This window comes from Misgurnus anguillicaudatus, chromosome 10 (genome assembly GCF_027580225.2).
Source record: "Misgurnus anguillicaudatus chromosome 10, ASM2758022v2, whole genome shotgun sequence".
Classification (NCBI taxonomy): domain Eukaryota; kingdom Metazoa; phylum Chordata; class Actinopteri; order Cypriniformes; family Cobitidae; genus Misgurnus; species Misgurnus anguillicaudatus.
Window position 1 is genome coordinate 40,925,097 of NC_073346.2, and position 19,660 is coordinate 40,944,756.

A 19,660-nucleotide genomic window follows, 5' to 3' on the forward strand; every position below is an offset into this window, starting at 1 on the left:
TACAAACATCTCCTCTGAGGACCACCACACTCACACGCATCTAAAACGAAGACCACTACACTCACAAACATCTCAATGAAGACCACCGCACTCACAAACATCTCAATGAAGACCACCACACTCACAAACATCTCAATGTAGACCCCCGTACTCACAAACATCTCAATGGAGACCACCACACTCACGAATGTCTTGAGAAAAAGTAATAAGAAAAGATGATGTTAGCATTGCAAAAACTGGTTTAATGTGACCTTGCAGAAAATGCAAAAACGTTCAAAACTGTTGAAATAAATCTCAACCCCTGGAACATGAAAGTGTGTGTAGTTAAAGATGCAGGCAGACGCTCTCTGACTCTATAAATGTACAGCAAGCTGTGATTTTTTCTTCGTGTGAAGCAGATCGTGAGCGTGAGAATTTCATGCCTGTCACCTTGTGCTGTGCATTTTAATAGCTGCGAGAGAACGACTGAATCTGTTTGATGCGTTTGGTGATGGGAAAGACCGCACACTCGTTCACAGCATGCAGATCAGAAAAGCACTTTAAAAATTGAACTAATTCAGCATTACTGGAGATGTTGAAAGCAGCAGAACGTGGCTCGAATTACCAGAGGATATTAGAGGATAAACATCAACACGTTTATACTTCCACTTGAACTTTTTATGCATGTTGGTGTTTTAAGTACATTTTTTAATTTCAGTCTTATTCTTATGTCTGTCATTTTATAAAACAAGATTAGATGCAGGTGTTCCTGAAGCTTAGTTCCGGAGCATTATGTTAGCAGCGCAAAAGGTTGTGGGTTCGATTCCAGGGAACACACATACAGATGTATAGCTTGTAATGGACTAAAAGTCACTCTGGATAAAAGCGTCTGCCAAATGCATAAATGTACAGTAGATAGGTACATTTCCTGAAGAAAATGTGAAGTGGTGCTTGCCGTGGCAAGATTTTGGGGGCAATATCATCCAAGAATGATTATACACCAAACCACAAGTAAAATGATCCAACCCCCGTGTTTCTACGATGTTCTGATGTGGAGATATAAGGCTTTGTTTATTCTGTTGCTAGGGTACTGTATTTGGTTGCTAGGAAAAAAATTGGCATCCACTGGTGGTTACACTCTTTCCACCACTGGCTTTTGAGTGGCCAATGATGTCATCCCCCGCATCCCCCCATCCCCCGTGATTCTACGATGTTCTGATGCCGAGATATAACTGTTTGAACTTTATGTTGCTAGGGTGCTTAAAAGTGGTTGCTAAGGGCGTGGCTTAATAGCTCTGGGAGTATCCTAATAAATTGATTGGATGTCTGAGTAAAATGAGCCCACCCCCTTGTCTCTACGACATTGTAAAGCGAAGATATCCCATCTGGAACTTTTTTATTCCCTTATATGGGCATGTTTCCTGCCCCATTATAAGTCAATGGGAAATTTCGGGTGCCTCTTACACCCCAGGGGTACAGCTTACACCCCAATGTGATGTATGTTCTTACAGAGTCTACCACCCTCTTCAAATGTTGTAACCCACATATTTCTACAAAATCCTTCATAGCACACCATTCCTCAATAAACCGGTCGATTTGAGCCCTCATTCGCGGGTCTACAACAAACGGTGCGGGACGAGTTACGCGCCGAAATATAAGAAAAATAATAATATCCCGGAGCAATAATAATAGTGATGCCTTGCATAAATGCAAGCACCACTAATTAAATGTTTTATAGTGGGACAAACTAAGTGAAACCACAAACAAAACAGAAATTATTACCATTATATTACATTTATGCATTTGGCAGACGCTTATACCTACTACCTAATACCTACTTATGTTTGTTTTGTAGGTTTTATTTCTGGAAGGTTATGACTTTTGTTTGGACAGAAAAAATACAATTATAGATATTGTTTGAGATGGAAAAACTAAGGTGTTCAAATTATTTTTAAACATTTTTATTGTGACATTGCAACAAAAGTTAAATTGTTTTCCCATAGAGCTTCATCAGTTCAGCATTTAAGAGCATCAGTCACTTTTCACTTTAAATGTAATCACATTTTCCACAGTCTTGCAGATTTGTTTATTATTCATCATGAAACACATGCTTAAAATGTCACCTGCTCTGTCTTCATAATAAATTAAAGGACTGTAAGTGTTTTTCTGGTAAAAGAAGATGAGATTTGTTGTGAGCTGTTAAAGCTTCTGATCAGAGAAATATAAGACACACAAGTAGATAGATTGTTTGTGCATGATGCACAGTCCGTGTATGCAAGGGTTTGGTAATTCATTTCTTACCTTTAATTGTTATGTTCACGCAGAAGTCATTAGCTGTAGATATGAATCTCATCCCTGGTGCTTCTTTCCATTTCTCATACACATCTCTCAATCTGTAGCATGTAAATTATCCACAGATGTTTTCTGATTTAGATGTATTATCACTAGTGAAATCTGTAAATGTTGTCCTAAAATGGGCAATTCTCACATCATTTACTGATCTTCATGTTGTTTCAGACCTGTGTGATTTAGTTTTTTCACACAATCAGAGCTGAGGATGGATCATATGCTGATACTTATTTCTCTTTCTCTTTAGCATCTCTTCTGAAGGGTTTAAAACACGCAAACATCGTTCTGCTTCATGACATCATTCACACTAAAGAGACACTGACGCTGGTCTTTGAGTATGTGGTGAGTATCAGAAATCAGATCTTAAGGGGGGTAAAGATTTTTTATAGATTTATTAACACATTTTGTTGTACTGTTTCTCTATTCCAATACTTCATTTTTATTTCACATAAGTAGTTTGTTGTTTGTTAATTAGCACACCGAGCTTCATCATGGTTTAAACTTGCTTTAGTCAGCATTGCTTTAGCCTGAAGCGTATCCTGTACTTTGAAGCTTTAAGCAGGAACCTGCTGTCTGAAGCGTTGAACATTATGTCTGTGGCGATGTGCCGCGGGTCACTCGCACCCGACGTTACAGCTCTGTCACTGTGACTGCCTGCAGGTTTTATATGAAAACAGTTTTTCTAATGTATAAAGTTAAAAGTCCTGCTCTGAGATCTCCTGTAGGCCTTAAAACAACAAGAGCTTCTCACTGTTTCCATACAGATGAGAGAGAGACAGCCACAGGGTTCTGTCTTTGGTTAAAGGATTTGTACATTCAAAGAGTTCACTCCTGTCATTACAAACCCACAAAACTTACTTCTTTCTGTAAAACACCATTCACACAGCACTTTGGTCCCAGGAAATTTCCATAAAATTGTCAGAGAGGCCTCTGTATGAACACAAATGTGTGACCTAACATTCCCGTAACATTTACGGAAAGCATTCTGTGTGAACAAGAGGCAGAAACAATGCCATAAGGGGCGATCCATAGATGTGCGAATCATCGCAACAAGAAGGTATGGTTCAGCTCTTTAAAATAAGGGATTTAAATGCAGATCAACATTCATGATGATAAAAAAAACCCTGCGTGTGCTGTGACTGTATTTAATGATACAGAGCATGAATCATTTGATATTTGAGATGAAATAAAACTTATAGCGGAGATTTCACATGACTCTGATCTCTATGTGACACGACAGTCAGCACTCAGCACATCATCATTTCAAATCCGTTTACAATACGAATGCTCTTTTTATGTTTAATATAAAGTTTACATTGCATTGTAAAAATAATGAAATTATCTTGATACGTGCTAAATTCATAATGAGAATGTATTAACACTGCTATAATATATAACACTATATAAAAAATAATATATGTCATTTTATTATATACAAAATATAATTTTGTCTGTACATGCACATTATCTGGTTCATGTTGGTGCAGTTTAATTCAGAGGACTCATTGGTTTGGTGTACTCATGTTCATTGTAAGCCTTTAAAAAGGTAATTGTACAGCTTAAATTCTCTAATATATTTTAAAATCAATTAAAATCCTTCCGCAGAATTCCACAGATTTTTCCATAAAATTTCAGCAGAAAAAGCAAAAAAGTCAGCAGATTCTGTCTGGCCCTACTTATGATCTTATCATAAACGAAAATTTACACGTGTGGTTTCTCAAGAGAGAAATCACGTAAAATTAGCAAACTTTAGATGCTATGGAAAAAATCAACACATCTTTACGGGATCTTTACTGTGTGTTTGAATGCACGCATAGATTCCAGAAAATCATTGGCAGTCTGAATGAACCAAAACTCAAACTATCCCAGACAAATCCCGGACGCATTTTCCGTGTATTTTCCGTAATCTCTGTGTGAAAAGGGCTTAAGAGAACTCAACCAAAGCAGGTGTTGAATTTTTAATGAAGGAGATGGTTAACAAACGTGGTCAATTCCTCTTTTATATTTCATTAAAAGAATAACATGCATGTGGGGTGAACTATTCCTTTAACATGACTTCTATTGGGCGGTAGAGAGAGAGAAAGAGAGAGAGAGAGAGAGAGAGAGACCTGGTGGTTGAATAGTGTTGGGTTTAAGAAGGTGAGGATCACTTTAATAAATCATTACAGTTACAGGCTGTCACAGTGCTTTCTTCAAGGTCCCATGTCGCGTCTTAATGATGCTCTGGAAATGTCAGTGTTGTTAATGAGACCTGTGAGTCCGTCTGTGTTCTTCTGTGAGGTTCACCATGGTCAGGAGAAGCTAAAGGTCAAGTTCAACTTGACTTTAGTGTTAATGCTGTTAGCCGCTCACCCGGCTCGAACTACTTCAGGCTACTTTCATGCTTTACAAAGGTTTTATCCATTTGTCAGCTATAGTCAGGCTTGGAGATCATAAGGCCAGCCAATTAATATGACTGGAAGACCATCATAACCTGCTTAAACCAGTTGTGACCAGTAGTCGAATTCCAACAGGACTCTCCTTTAAGCTAAATATGATTTTATTCAAAGTTAATTGACACAGTTCTTCAGTTTCAGCTTTTTTGGAATATTTTATATACAGTATAGGATTATATAAAATAGAGATGCAGTGATGTATCTGCCTAGAATCAGTAGAAGCAGATAAATTATTTTCTGCCCTTTTGGTGCGTTGGCCAATGTTTCAAACACATGTGACGATCTGGGCAGATAATATCCTGGCAATATAAAGGGGCAGAAAAAAACATCGGTGCTAAAACAGAGCAAAATTATTGTTATCCTGCTAGATGTCATTGAATATCAGTATCAGTACAGAAATGCATATAAAGCATTTTTACACTTTAAGGTTACATTTTTTTAAGGAAGGACTGGAAATTTCCCCAAGAACAGCTGTTAAAAAAGGTTTTTTTCATCTCTCAAGGTTTTACATCCATGTTACCTCCATGTATTTTACTTTAACCTCCATCTGAAACACTAAATAAACTTATATAGAGACTTTTGAAAGATGAAAGTGTTGATAGTTTGAAGAGTTGTAAATGTTTGACCTGTGCGCTGTACTGTCATAAACTTTTATGTAAGAGGCTTTCATCTGAACGCTGTAGGAAAAGATGTTGGTTTGCATTCGCATATTAACTTTATTTCGTAGTGCCGTTTTTCATTTCAGATCCCACTGTTGATATGTTGATACTCTGGTTAATGTTAATGGTAAATTGACGTCCTCTTGCTAAATTGGATGAGTGTGAAATAGGGCGTCAGTGTGATTTATTCATGAAAGGTGAACTAACACGCAGGGCGTCAAAGAAAACAATCAAAACATGAAGATTGGACAACATCTTAGCTATTGATATCCTCGGCCCTTCGAGAGATACTAGATGTAGCTTTGATATTAATCTGAGACCACCGCTGTGATCTCATCAGAGTTATTTCAGTCAGAAAATGCAGTCGGGTCTTCAGACGTTCAGTATGCGCTGCACGTCGCACATCTGCGCCTGGCGTTTAGACTCGCAGCGCTAACGAATGGAGGGTTTTGCACCAAGGAAATCAATTCAGTTTCCACGGCTAGCAGTTAATTATGATTGACACGAGAAGCGGTAGATGGACAGGCGTGGCTGAAGCGGATGACTGCATTATTCATGATGGATAACAGTGGGTGTTTGTAAATATCAGGTCTGTGGGCAGAATAAAGGGGGTCGTGGGTAAATCTTTCTCCCGCTGATGTTGTTGACATGCACTGCCACACGTCCAACAAAGCCACGTGCACCCCTGACAATCCCATTACTGAAGCTTTGGAAAGAGACAGAGGGCTTGAGACCGAGCCAGTACACAGAAAATCATTTCCATTTGATACGGTCAGGGTGTTAGTCAGTCTGTCCACTACACTTCTGCCTGTTTAGTCTCTTTGTATTCTTTTGACATTCACATAGAAAATGACAATCAAGGGGTCAGGCTTGCAGAGAATCACTTTCAGTTTAAATGAGTTGGAAATGGTTTGTTTTTAACATTAATTTTCTGTAGATGACCTTCACCTCATCCTGTTTGCCATGAAGCCGCATTTTATGGCTTACATGCTTCTCTGGCTCTGTTTATAGACTAGTAGGCTGACTTTGTAGGCTAAGGTGACCAGATGTCCCCGTTTTCCGTGGACAGTCCCGTTTTTTGGTGTTTGGTTCTCCGTAAACCTACAACAATAAAAAGATGAAAACATTCAAAAGAGTTTTGTCCCCGATTGTAAATTCATAGACAATAACAAATACATTTTTTAAGGATATTTTAACCATTGAACTAGAACATGTTCCTACTTGTTATTTGAAAAATCTGTCACCTTAATGTAGGCAACATTTTAAGGGTGAAAATTCCTTGTTGCACTAAATTTTTACGTTTAATCAACTTTAAAAAATCAATCAATTGCTATAAATGATAAAAATAAAGCTAATTCACTTAATATAAGCTAATAATTTAAGTTTATTTTTATAATTTATAGCAACTCCTCACTAGTCAAGACAGTTAAAATGAATCATAAATTCAAGTTGATTAAACTTAAACATTTAAGTGCAATAAGTGTATGTAAGTTTTTATGTAAGTCAATAACTTTTTTACAGTGTATGTAGGCACACTGTAAAAAGTTGGTTCAACTTAAAGGGGCAATGGCATGAAAATCTGACTTTTTCAAGTGCTATAAATCGCTTCCTAGTGCTTCTATCAACCTAGAAAATGTGAAAAAGAACAACCCAGTAACTTAGTTTTGATAAACCATTCTCTACAAGCACGTGAAAAAAAGGGTATTTGAAATTCGGCTCTCCTTATGATGTCATAAGGAGCTCTTATTATAATTATACCGCGATATCCAACCGCAGCACTGCCATTTAGTGCAGAGAGAAAGAGAAAATAATTCACAGCACAATTGAGATCCAATTGGATGAAACCACCATCATTGCGATCATTGTTTGCACTTCATCCGCTCATTTGCATTTTAAAGGACACACCCAAAACGGCACATTTTTGCACACACCTACAAATTGGCAATTTTAACATGCTATAATGAATTATTTATATGGTATTTTGAGCTTAAACTTTACATATGTGCTCTGGGGACACCAAAGATTTATTTGACGTCTTAAAAATTATTTTGACATGTCCCCTTTAAAAAGTTATTTTAATTGGTAACACCTAAAAAATGTAAGTTTACTCAACTTAAAGTGAAACTAATGTAAATTTTAAGTTGAAAAAAATAAATAAAAGGTAAAGCGGAAGACTTTCCCAAATTTTTTAAAAGAACTGCCCCTCCACACTCTACCTGCTCCCGAGAGGGAACACCTATTAAAGTGTGCACGAGAGAGCATGCACGAGCCTCTTCTCTTCGCTCTGTTTACAAGTTGCTGTTGGCATGGCTCATACATTGAGATGTTTATCATGTCTGTGTGGTTCGTGACTTGTGCCAGGGCTAGCATTGCTAATCATTGCTTACATCAGATTTTACTAGCAGTGATTTTAAATGGATTTGATGACAAACTTTACCTATCGAGTAGAAACTTCGCGTCTGAGGCATCAGTGGGAAGCCCAACCTGTGTGAAATAGTCTCCCAAAAACACTCTGGTCCTGTTTCTTTCTTCAGAGGCCTTTCTCTTCTTGTCATACAATTCATAGACACTTTTTCTCTTGCGACCCCCAGACATTTGGAAAAACACGCTGAGAACGCAAGCTTTAATGAATGGCTGAAACCGTAGACCATCACACATATACACCTGAAAGTGCCCATGTGCAGAAAGCAAACCTTGGGACAAGCACGTACGACGGCCTTACGTAAACATATCACCAGAATGATTGACAACTGGGATGACCAATAGTCTTAATGATCCACCCGGAAAAAGATAATCTTCCGCTATACCTTTAACATTTTTTAGATGTTACCAATTATAGTAATTTTTTTAATTGATCCAACTTTTCACTTTTTACAGTGCAATAGGTAGACAGCAAAGTGTCTCATTAGGTTTTGTAACAGAGCCTGTTTTCCATATCTGTCTCATTTATCCTCTTTTCTTTCTCTCTCTGTCTGTTCAGCACACAGATTTGTGTCAATACATGGACAAACATCCTGGAGGTCTCCATCCAGACAATGTTAGGGTAAGTCTTTACCTGTTTGTGTTGACGATCATGCTGTGTTCAACTTAAGTCAACTAAAGCTCTTAAGCCAGCAGCAGAGCAGAAGTCGTGCAGGTTAAGACCATAGACTGTAAAAACAAGGACGTAATGTCTGTGACATCACTTGTAGGTTTGTGAAAAGCATTTTTAAAGCCCGAAGTAGGCGGAGCCTGCCATCAACATTTTGGCTATGCGTCACTTCTGGATACCTGAAAATTGGCAAAGAGGTGGGATGTGGGTGGACTTAAGGTGACTGGTTGGTAAAACCACGCCCATCTAGCTCGACGGCAATTCACCTGTCACTCAAGTAGCCACGCCCTTAATTATGCATATAATTTAAATTGATGAGTTACAAAAAATGTACCCCCTTCACAGTTGCAATGAAGGGAAAAATTAACTTTATACACCAAAAACACTTTTTGTACCAGGCTGTAAATATATTATTTTCTGCTGTAAAGTTATTTTTAAGGTTTATGGGTCTTTAGCGGCCAGTCGATGAATTGCAGTTTAGACCCATTTTACTGGCTTTCTCTTTCATGCTGACAGATGACATGACCAAAACCATGTGCATGAGCAGAGATTCACATCAGACTGCTAAACTTAAACTAAAACAAACAGCAGTGGGTCGATCTTTATAGTATGACTTTTGATTATTGGTTGTCTCTCACAGCGAGGTCCTTCGACCTTTATGCATTTGACAGACACTTTTTTTTATACCTGTACTTTCTTCTGTTTGTGCACACTTTGGGAATTTAACCCACAAACATTTGCACAGCTAATGCAATGCTCTGCCAGTTGAGCTACACGAGCACTGAGCCGATACACAGGAGACACATCTGTAATGTGATGCTGTCTTCAGTGTTTAATAGAGCAGATAAAGCATACGTGTGCAGAGGAACTGAAGCATGAATTCTGATGAATTAAAGTATAGTGATGACCACACATTTGATCAAATTTGTAAGTTTATGTGAGCGTTCAGGTGATACTCAAGCACAAAGAAATCATTCAACCTCCTGTCTGTCAGATGACACTAATATACTTCAATAATGTGTTTTTTAATATCCAACACGTCCCTCTCGATATTTTCTCATCTTTGTCATTTCCATGTGTCAGTGCTGCCCAGAAGAGGCCATTGAGTGAGATTGACAGAAACACATTCAGATGTTACTGTGAAGTTCTGTCTGTGTCCCAGATTAATATACAGATTTATTTTAACGCTGCATCTCTGGGGCTTTCAAAACATTCATGTGTTTGTCTTATCAATATTTTCTGGCTCTTTAATTAAAAATCAAACCTGAGTGTCACTGTGAAATTGAGGAGTGAGTTGGTAAAAGTGAAATCATATAAGAGAGCTCAGTGAAGAAGAGATTGAGAGAATGAGGTTGCTTATGTAATGCAGCACATTTATATGACTTTGGATTTACATAATAAAGTATTTATCATCCCTCATTGAAATTCAAATGCATTGAGACTTCATATGATGGAAAGAAAGAGAGAGACATTTACCTGAAGCGCTTGCCGTCTCTTTCTGCTGATGTACAGTGAGATCTACCCATTTTCAGAAGGATGTAATTTTGTCATCTCACCTCACATTGGCGTGTTATTGAGTTTCTGACAGCATACGGCTCTCACAGACGTTCACAATGTCAGCTAATACTCGTGTCACAGTAACTCTATATCTCACACGCCATCAGAAGTCCTCCGTAGATTGAAGTACATAAGAACAGGTCAGTGCTTTGGGTGACTGATATATCGCTTTATTCCTGCATTTATACACATTAACATGCTTGGATGAAGTGGGTAATTTAGCCTAAAATCTAGATTGTGTCATTATTGACTGTTATTGTGGTTTTATGATATTTTTGACAAATATGCTCACTATACAGTAGATCAGGGGTGGGCAAACTTTTCATACTCAAAAGCCACATCAGGTTTTGAAATAAAAGCAAAGGGCTGCATACTAAAAAAAACTCTACTTCTGTGTATACATTCAAGTGTGAAGAAAACATCAAAGTATTACAGTCTTAAGTAATATATTTAGCATAGTAAGATTGTGAGCCATTTTACAGTTCATCATAAGGAAGAGTAACTATGATTTTATTAGTGTGGTAACCATGGCTGTGTCTCAATCAGCTCCCTTGTTCAGTATAGTGAAGGCACTAATACGGCCATTTTAAGGGCTGGCTCAATCGCAAAATTCTTCCACTGCACTAGAACGTTCGTTCCCTAAAAATTCCCACAATGCAACCAAAAACCAGTGAGCATCAATGGTCCCTATGTTCCCTTTTCGGAAATCACGTGACCTTTTCTAAAGCTCACCAACTGAGCAAACTCAATAAACTTCATGAAATGCGACGATGTGTTTTAGTTTTAAATACAAACACACATAGCTACACAGTAAGGGACCACAATCTACTTAATATTTAAAATGATAATATTTATTTAAAATTGTAAAATATTTTTTCATATTTAAAATGTAACTATATTTCTCCAATTTTATACACAGATATGTAAGAGAATAATGACGCGTTTTTTTTTTATATAATGTATTGTTTAAAAATTAATTCAGAGAGATCACAGTATAAGTGAACAGTTTTCCTATGTCAAGTGAGCTAGGGTCCTAACCTGTGCCCAAACCTGAGTGCACGATATACTGATTCATGACCTCTGGGGCTAGTGAACAAATTGAGACACAAACCATGTTTTTGAATATAAAAGCAAAACATATGCTTAATGTAGTTAAAGCATGCTTCATTTTCTTAAGGGCAAATCATTTCATGTGCTTTGCTAGATAATTATTACATATCACTAGCCTGACGTTGCCATACTCAATTTTAGTCAGAATTTGAGTCTGATACCGCTCCATTGAGCTATAATTATGAGGCGTGTCTCAACCGAAAAATGCCTCTGCACTCAATTGGATAGACCTACGACCAATCAGAGCAACCGAGTGTGTAACGTATGTTGAAATTACGTCTTTGCAGCCTGACCGAACTGCTAGTTATTTCGCTATGACACTAACATTGTGATTATACTGAGTTAGCGAATGTACATCAACACCTATTATGTTTACAACATTTTGTTTATATCACAACATGAAGTATTTACTAAGTGAGTAAGACTATCTCTTACCATTTGTACGTTAGGTGAACTTCATCCACGACGATACCCATTACCGGTACGTTTGCTTGAAAATATTGGAGCCTAGCATGTCCCTCCACTTATTCAGCAACCACGATTCCGGGCTTCCGAAAAGAAGCTGGCAACGGCCGCTAATTATATCCATCTCGTCGTGCACGCTGAGTTGCATCGCCGTGATAACGTTAGCCTTTTCAGTTGCGACCAACTTTTGCCGAATAGGACATCAACAAATGCCCTGCTCGCGGTTCTCTGTTCCTCTTTTAAAATCAATGCTCTGTCGATATATTTTAGAACAGACTCAATGTCAGAATCCACACATCTGAACTCTACAGCGGCAGCCATTCAACACACGCGCTCTTTGGTGACGTGGTTCATTACGTTACTGTTGATTATCTATCCATCATCGTATAAAGCCCGCCCTGACAATTTGATTGGTTCGACCAGCATTTGTCCTAAAATAGTAGCTCCTCAACGGAGAAACCCCAGACCCATCTTCCCGTTTACAAAATCTTGTGGGCGGGGCTAAGATGGGCTGGCACCCAGGCTAACATATCACCATGATGTTAAAAAAAGAGATAAGCAGTGTTTGTTAAAAATCACAAATAACACATATCAGCTTGATGTTGGTGAAGTATTTTGCTGCCCATTCTGTTTTAAACACGCAACATTCAGTGTTTACTTTTCTATTTTGTTGCCGCCTGAAATGCTCATTTTCAAGTTAGCGACATCTTTTGAACATTGATGGTACTGCATCAAATCAGTCATTCTGATTCATTCTGATTCAGTCATTCACTGTTAAACTGTTTTGTGGTGTTTGGCCACCTCTGCTGTAGATAATTGTTGGTTATACCATTGGTCTGTTGAATGCTTTATTCTGATTGGCTGAGAAATGTATCATGGGTGTTGATTATTTTTCTGTAAACCGCACCCCCGAAACCCTTTTAAATAAAAAATAAGCACCAGAGCATTGTTTGTGGTGACCGTGGTACAGTATATGAGGAAAAATTGACTCCGGTGCTTTGAATTATATTTGAAATTATACTACAGGTCCATAGCATAGATATGTGAGTGAAGATACTAATAAACAAGGTTAGAAATGACACAACAGTGAGTAAATAATGACAGAATAATCATTACAATTCTTTTAAATGAGGAACTTATATTATACAATTTTTAATCAATGTAAGATCAGATTGAATACAATTTAAAGTAGACATAAAGAAAACACAACATGCTAAAAACAATGTTTCATTCTGCAAGTAGAAACTAAACCTGGCACCAGTTATTACCGGGACGTTTTTTAAGACTTGTAAAAAATATAGTCCTGTTATGATTGTTCAGATTCTGTAGTAATAAACAAACATTGTGTCAGATGAATCTGTGTGCATCTGGAGGAGAATATTGAGTTATATAGCAGTCAATGCATCCATAAACACAATTTGTGTTCAATCCATCTGATTTTAACACAAGATGCTGTTTTATTATCCTGCACTCATCTTCAAACAATCCAGAATAGACACTAAATGGAGATTAGCTGCCAGAGTCACAAGCAAACGGGCCACACAGGTTTAATTTTCTCCATTACCTTCACCAGATTTATTTGTGCTGCCTGTTCTCTCCATTCACCAATCTGACTCATAAAAGCCATTAGATTCTCTGTTGGAGGTTTGAAGGGAATTATCCTTTCGATGGGAACGCTGGCGGCGTTAGCTGTTAATGTAATTACTGGTCAAGCGGTAGAGAGATGAGGTGGGGGAGACGGACGTCCCTGACCAGACTTTGTTTCTGGGCCGCCGTCCAACCGCAGACCTCCTGTGCATGTGCTGTGTTTACGCTAGAAATAACAAGATATTCTCCAAGTCCTTGTTATGCGAGACTGCATGCTTGAATCATTGATTCACTCCATGTGTGAGGTCGCTCTAATGAGTCTGCTTAAATGAATTAATTGATGACGACAGCCGGCTGTCACCTTCAGAGAGGAGTACATTAAGACTCTGCAATATTAAAATTAAAGGATTCGTCCAGTCAGTCACACGCAGTTTCACATTTTTATTAGAAACATTTTTTATTTGAAATTAAGAAAGTTGCTTGCATTGATGCATTTGGAGAAAACATTGATCTAAAGTAACTTACACTGCATTCATAGCATGCAACATATTAAACATTTATATTACAAAATGATTTACAATTATCATTGTAGTACTTTAATTTTATTTTTATGTTTAATGGGAATTCACAGAAAATCTCTGTGTTGAATGGATAAAGAAGAGGCACAAGGTGATTAAATGATGACAGACGAGGTTTTATTTCTTAAGTGTGTAAGTGCACTTTTACAGCTGATGAGAGGATTGTTTTAAAAATAAGTTGTATTAAAAAGCAAAACTTTTACATTTTAAGACCCAATAAAAAATAGTGCTTAAAGCATTTATAGGAAATAGTTGTGCTGTCACACTAATGGTCCATTATTCTCATTTATTGTGTATGATAGCGGTCGTTTGAGGTGATCTGAGGTCAGTTTGGTCTTCATCTGGTTCATATTTCAACACATCAGAAGTTATTTGATATGAGGAAGGATTTTTGCGGTCAGATTTCAATTCCCCGATTTGCTGAAAAGAGCCGTATATCTAGTCATGACTGCATCAGTTCATGATGAGCTTTGTATGATTTTTGTATATTTGGATGAAAAGGTGGTTTAAAGGAATAGTTCCCTTTTATAAAAAAATCCTTATAATTTACTCACCCCCGTGGCATCCAAAATGTTTATTTCTTTCTTTGTTCAGTCGAGAAGAAATTAAGTTTTTTGAGAAAAAAAATCCAGGATATAGTGACTTTAGTGGACCTCAATAGTTTATGGTTTCAATGCAGCTTTAAGGACAATCCCAACCGAGACATAAGGGTCTTATCTAGCAAAACAATCGTAGTTTTTTACCAAGATAAAAATAAATATTTTAAAGCACAACTTCTCGTCTTGCACTAGCCTTGTGATGTGCCAGCATGACCTTGCGTCACAAAGCTAGTGCAAGACAAGAAGTTGTGGTTTAAAAGTTCTTATTTTTATCTTTGTAAAAAACTACGATTGTTTTGCTAGATAAGACCTTTATGCCTTGGTTGGGATCATCCTTTAAGCTACATTAAAAGTGCTTATTATTATTTTTTTAAAGGCTGTCAAAAGAATAATCGCGATTAATCGCATACAAAATGAAAGTTTGTGTTTGCATAATATATTTGTATGTATAATTATATATACAATAAAAATGTATATATATAATTTCACAGTGCACACACATATATTATGCAAAAACAAACTTTTATTTTGTATGCGATTAATCGTGATTAAATCTTTTGACAGCTCTAATTTTTTTAAGAAAGTGGAGTAATCCTTTAATTTGGTGGCGTCTACAATAAGCTTCTTCACTAGAAACACAGCTTTCAACAGAGGAACACTAACCAACAAAACAGCAGTGAATTTTGGGCATTTTCAGCACACAAGTACTTGAAAGTTAAATATGGAGTAATGAAATAATTGGGCTCAGTGGATGGAGAGAATTTTATAATCCTGGTTATTATTTGTTGGTCTGTGCATTTGTCTATGAGATGTTTTCTTTTAGTTGTTGCATTATATCTTACAAAAATAATAAAATAATTCAACTTTTCAAATGATTCCCCTGCATTCTTTTCAAGTAAATATGTAGACTACACTGAAAGCTATAATGCTGTTTGTACTAAAAATGTCAAGCAATCATGATTTAAATTTAGCTTAATAAAACAAACTTAACTATCTAACTTACACAAACAATAAACCATAAAAAGTGCAATTTGCTTAAAAAAAAAAAAGTTCAAAGTGCTGTGAGGAATACCCATAAGCCCTTGCACCTGAAAACTCTGAATAATTTAATTTTGTTCATTGTATTTCTCTCCAGTATATTGAAGATACATGTGAACAGTGCAGTTTGTTGTGTGCGTCTATGGAGAATAAACTTCATTCATTGATTGACATCGAGTCAGTCCCGAATACCTTTCATTACACATTGTTATATAAAGTTAAATGACAATTTGAGTTTAGTCTTTATGAACACCAAGTGAACTTAATTGTTTAACTGCACTGTACAAACTCCAAGTTTGATGAACTTAAATATATAAGTGTTTGGGAGACTCATTACTTAATTGAATTAAGGAAACAAGTTTATTCAATCAAATGAGTTCAGTCAACGTATTAGGGTTTTACAGTTTAATTCCAAATGTCTATTAATATGGTTTTGATATACTGCTGCAACATTATAAAGATTGAATTCTAGAGATGTAAATGCGGTCCATGCAGCAGGGCGTTTTCCAATTTCCAGTTTCTTTTTTTCATGTGGTGAAGATCACACAAGATCTCTGAGTGTCATCACTATAAATCCATTAAACTGAAGAGCAGGTGTGATACTGATGGATCACAGATACGCCCCATTAAAAACCCAACTGTGTTCTATCTCTCAGCTCTTCTCGTGGAGGAGTCGCTCTGTTTCTTCAGCAGATGTTAGACACTTGCTTCATTTAGCAGCAATTCTGCCCAACACACAGTCTACTTTTCTACTTTGTCTTTCTTCATGGTGATGGGTTTTATCTCTTTTGGTTTTTGAAACTATTGACATCAGGTAAAACAGATCAGTGATGAACTCTTCATGCATCATTCATATGATATCAGAAGCACTGTAAATATGAGATGACCACTTGGTCTGGATAAGACATCAACATAATGAACTGATAACATTTTAACAAACATAAAAATGTAATTGTGAATTGATGTGAATATCTAAATATATAAATAGCACACAACAGTTGATCCACACTTTGGTCTTTAATATTGTTTTATTTATGATAAATAGAGATGTCTTTCACTTAACAAAATATAATTGCTTTTGTTAATTTGGCTCCCCTTGTGATGTCAGAAGGGGATCTTATTACTAACCCTTAATCTGCACTATCCAACCACGACACTGCCGTTTAGTGCAGAGAGAAAGAAAATAACTGACAGCACAATTGAGTTTCAAAAGTTTCAAGTGTTTGCATTTCATCAGCTCATTTGCATTTTAAAGGAAACACCCAAAAACGGCCCAATTTTGCGCACACCTACAAAGTGTCAATTTTAACATGTTATAATAAATGATCTGTGGGGTATTTTGAGCAAAAACCTCCCATATGCGCTCTGGGGACACCAACGATTTATTTGGCACCTTTAAAAAGTCTTGTTAAATGTCCCCTTTAAAGAAAATGTAAAGCATTGTTTGTCATTGCTAGTAAACTTTCTTTGTGGTTGCTGGGGGTCCTCTAGTTGGTTGCTAGGGTGTTGATGTACAGTTGCTAGGGTGTTCTGGGTGGTTGTTACTGTGGTGACTTATAGTCTCGTGTGTGTCTATGATATTCTGCTCTGTAGATTTGTCTCGGTCCCTCCTGCAGTGTAAATATATGAGATTTTCCCTCATAGATTGCATTGAGATTTTTTTATTGTCGTTCAGGTGAAAGTTATAGTGTAAGCTTCATAACTCTGAACAGTAAAAAGTGTTCGATTCTTGTCGAGTTGCTTGCTGAAGTTGAATAGATGTTAGATTTGTTTGATCAGATGATTATAAGCTTTAGTAATAGTGATCAGACAGCATGAATGACATCATAATCAGATAAGAGTTCATGTGGATGTTTTATTATTCTGTTATTTCCATATATATGATAGATTGCACTCATTTTCAGAGCGTTATTAGACATTAAATATCTATTTCAATTGAATGGCTTGTAGCATTAATACTCATTACATCACATGAGTGCTGCCGTTGGCCATGTATTCAATTTCATAATAAATCAGAGAAGTTAAATGAATCCTTATTTATATGAAGTAATGAAAGAAACCTTTGTTTTAGTGCATGTGTGTGCATGCATGTGTACATGCGTGTTTGTGTGTGCATTCATGCGTTTTTGCGCATACATGTGTGTATGCGTGTGTAGCCTCTGTGTGTGTGCATGCACATGTGTCTGTGTACTCATGTGTACGTGTTGGTGTATTTATGTGCATTAATATCCCTCAAACCTGCTTTGAATACATTAAACATCAAATAGGTTTTGACTGTAATTGTGCAGCTTTTTCATTTAGTTTCCTAGTTGTGTGCTCAATTCTTAATGTTTTTTTTCAAGCAAACTAAGATTAAAGTTGGCATGCATCTATATATATTTGTGTTAATACTGCAGCAGTGGTGTTTTGTTGTTTGTTGACTATAATTTTCAGCTTTAACTCACTTCTACTGCTGTTTCCTTGAGAATATATACATTTGGCTGTTAATCCCCTTGCAGATGTCTCTTAACTCCAGCACGCTCATATTGATTTTACTGTCTGATTTCTATAGATCAGATCCTGCTCTGACTCATCCCATCTCACATCTGAACCTACTCTTTTGTCCTGCTGGACTTTATCTCTTTCCTCAGAATTATTACATGTGTCCATGTCATCTCTCTATCTGATTACATTGAGTTTGGCTCTTAATTGGACAGTGTATGTCTGGAGGCTATCTGTATCTCTCCCTCCCTCTCTCTCTTTGTCTCTCTCTCTCTCTTTGTCTCTCTCTCTCTCTTTGTCTCTCTCTCTCTTTTGTTCCAGATAGGCAGTTTTAACTCAATTATTATATTAAGGATGGGCAGTCAGATTTCTGTTCTGTAGGCCAGTCTCTGTCTGTTTACTGCTTTGATCTGATCGACAGCCATGTTTAAAGGGGTCATATGACGTTGCTTAAAATCTAATTATTTTGTGTATTTGGTGTAATGTGTTAACGCAGTTTAAGTCTCAAAAAATTATTTAGCAAATATCGTACATTATTTTTGCCTCTCTATGAAACGTAATGATACTGAATAGTGCAGCGTGCTCTGATTGGCCAGATATCCAGTGCATTGTGATTGGCCGAATACCTTAAAGCAGGGCTATTCAAATCTTACCCTGGAGGGCCAGAGCACTACAGAGTTTAGCTCCAACCCTAATCAAACTTACCCACCTGTGATTGTCTAGTGAACATGAAGACCTTGATTAACTTAATCAGGTGTGTTTGATCAGGGTTGGAGCTAAACTCTGCAGTACTCAGCCCTCCAGGACCGGCGATAGACGAGAAGTTGTGGTTTGACTCTTTCCCCGCCAGCGTTTTTAAAAAAGGTTGGCAGCATTTTTCATGATTTTCACAAAAGTTTAATGCCTTCCAGAAAATGTTCTTTAAATATATAAACAAACAATATATCAGATGAAAGAACAGACCCTCTGCTTTCAAACAAAAAAAAAACTGTTTCATCCTACCTTCATTAGTTCTCTTGTAATCACCTCTCAAATATGTGTAGGTTTCTTCAAAAACACCCAATTTTGAGCAAAAAACTGAGATAATTCCATTTTTGCGAAGGACTTTTGATAGAGATCAGATGCAGAGCGATCTTTAAAACATACACGGAGTTCTTTCTCTTTCACGTGAGACGCTACTTCCGGGTTGTATAAGTTGCGGAAGTCCACCTGGTGGATAATAGTGGTATTGCGGAAAGACGAAAAATCTTGTCATTGGCGGGGAAGCGTTCTCTCTTAATTGACGAGATATCTCGTCAATGGCGGCGAAAGAGTTAAAAGTGCATTTTTATTGTCAAAAATGACAATCGTTTCGATAGATAAGAGCCTTATGCCTCGTTTGGGATCGTTTAGAGTCCTTTGAAACTCCGTTGAAAAAAAACTGTTAAGTGTCGAGTTAAGTGTTGCCGTCCATTAAAGTCCATTAAAATGAGAAAAGTCCTGGAATGTTTTCCTCAAAAAACATAATTTATTCTCGACTGAACAAAGAAAGACATCAACATTTTGGATGACATGGTGGTGACCAGCTCCCAAAGCACAGCATCTCCACGACATGCCAGCAGCAGCGACAACAAGCGATGATAAAAGTTACGCCTTCTTTCTTTGCATATAAATTTGGGCGGTGTTATGCAAATCTTCTCACACAGGGATGTAGATACGTGGGGGTGCGTTTTAGAAAGACCTGGATGTGCCT

At 37.1% G+C, this 19,660-nt stretch overlaps 1 protein-coding gene across 3 annotated transcripts in view; it reads left to right on the forward strand.

Annotated features, from left to right (window-relative positions):
- The window catches only part of cdk14 (cyclin dependent kinase 14), a 141,001-nt gene that overhangs the window by 60,294 nt on the left and 61,047 nt on the right, over positions 1-19,660 (forward strand). For all 3 annotated transcript variants that reach the window (XM_055211573.2, XM_055211575.2, XM_055211574.2), the window contains 2 exons: positions 2,576-2,670; positions 8,403-8,465. In XM_055211573.2, coding sequence (XP_055067548.1) covers positions 2,576-2,670; positions 8,403-8,465 — 158 coding nt within the window. The remainder of the gene's footprint in view (positions 1-2,575; positions 2,671-8,402; positions 8,466-19,660) is intronic.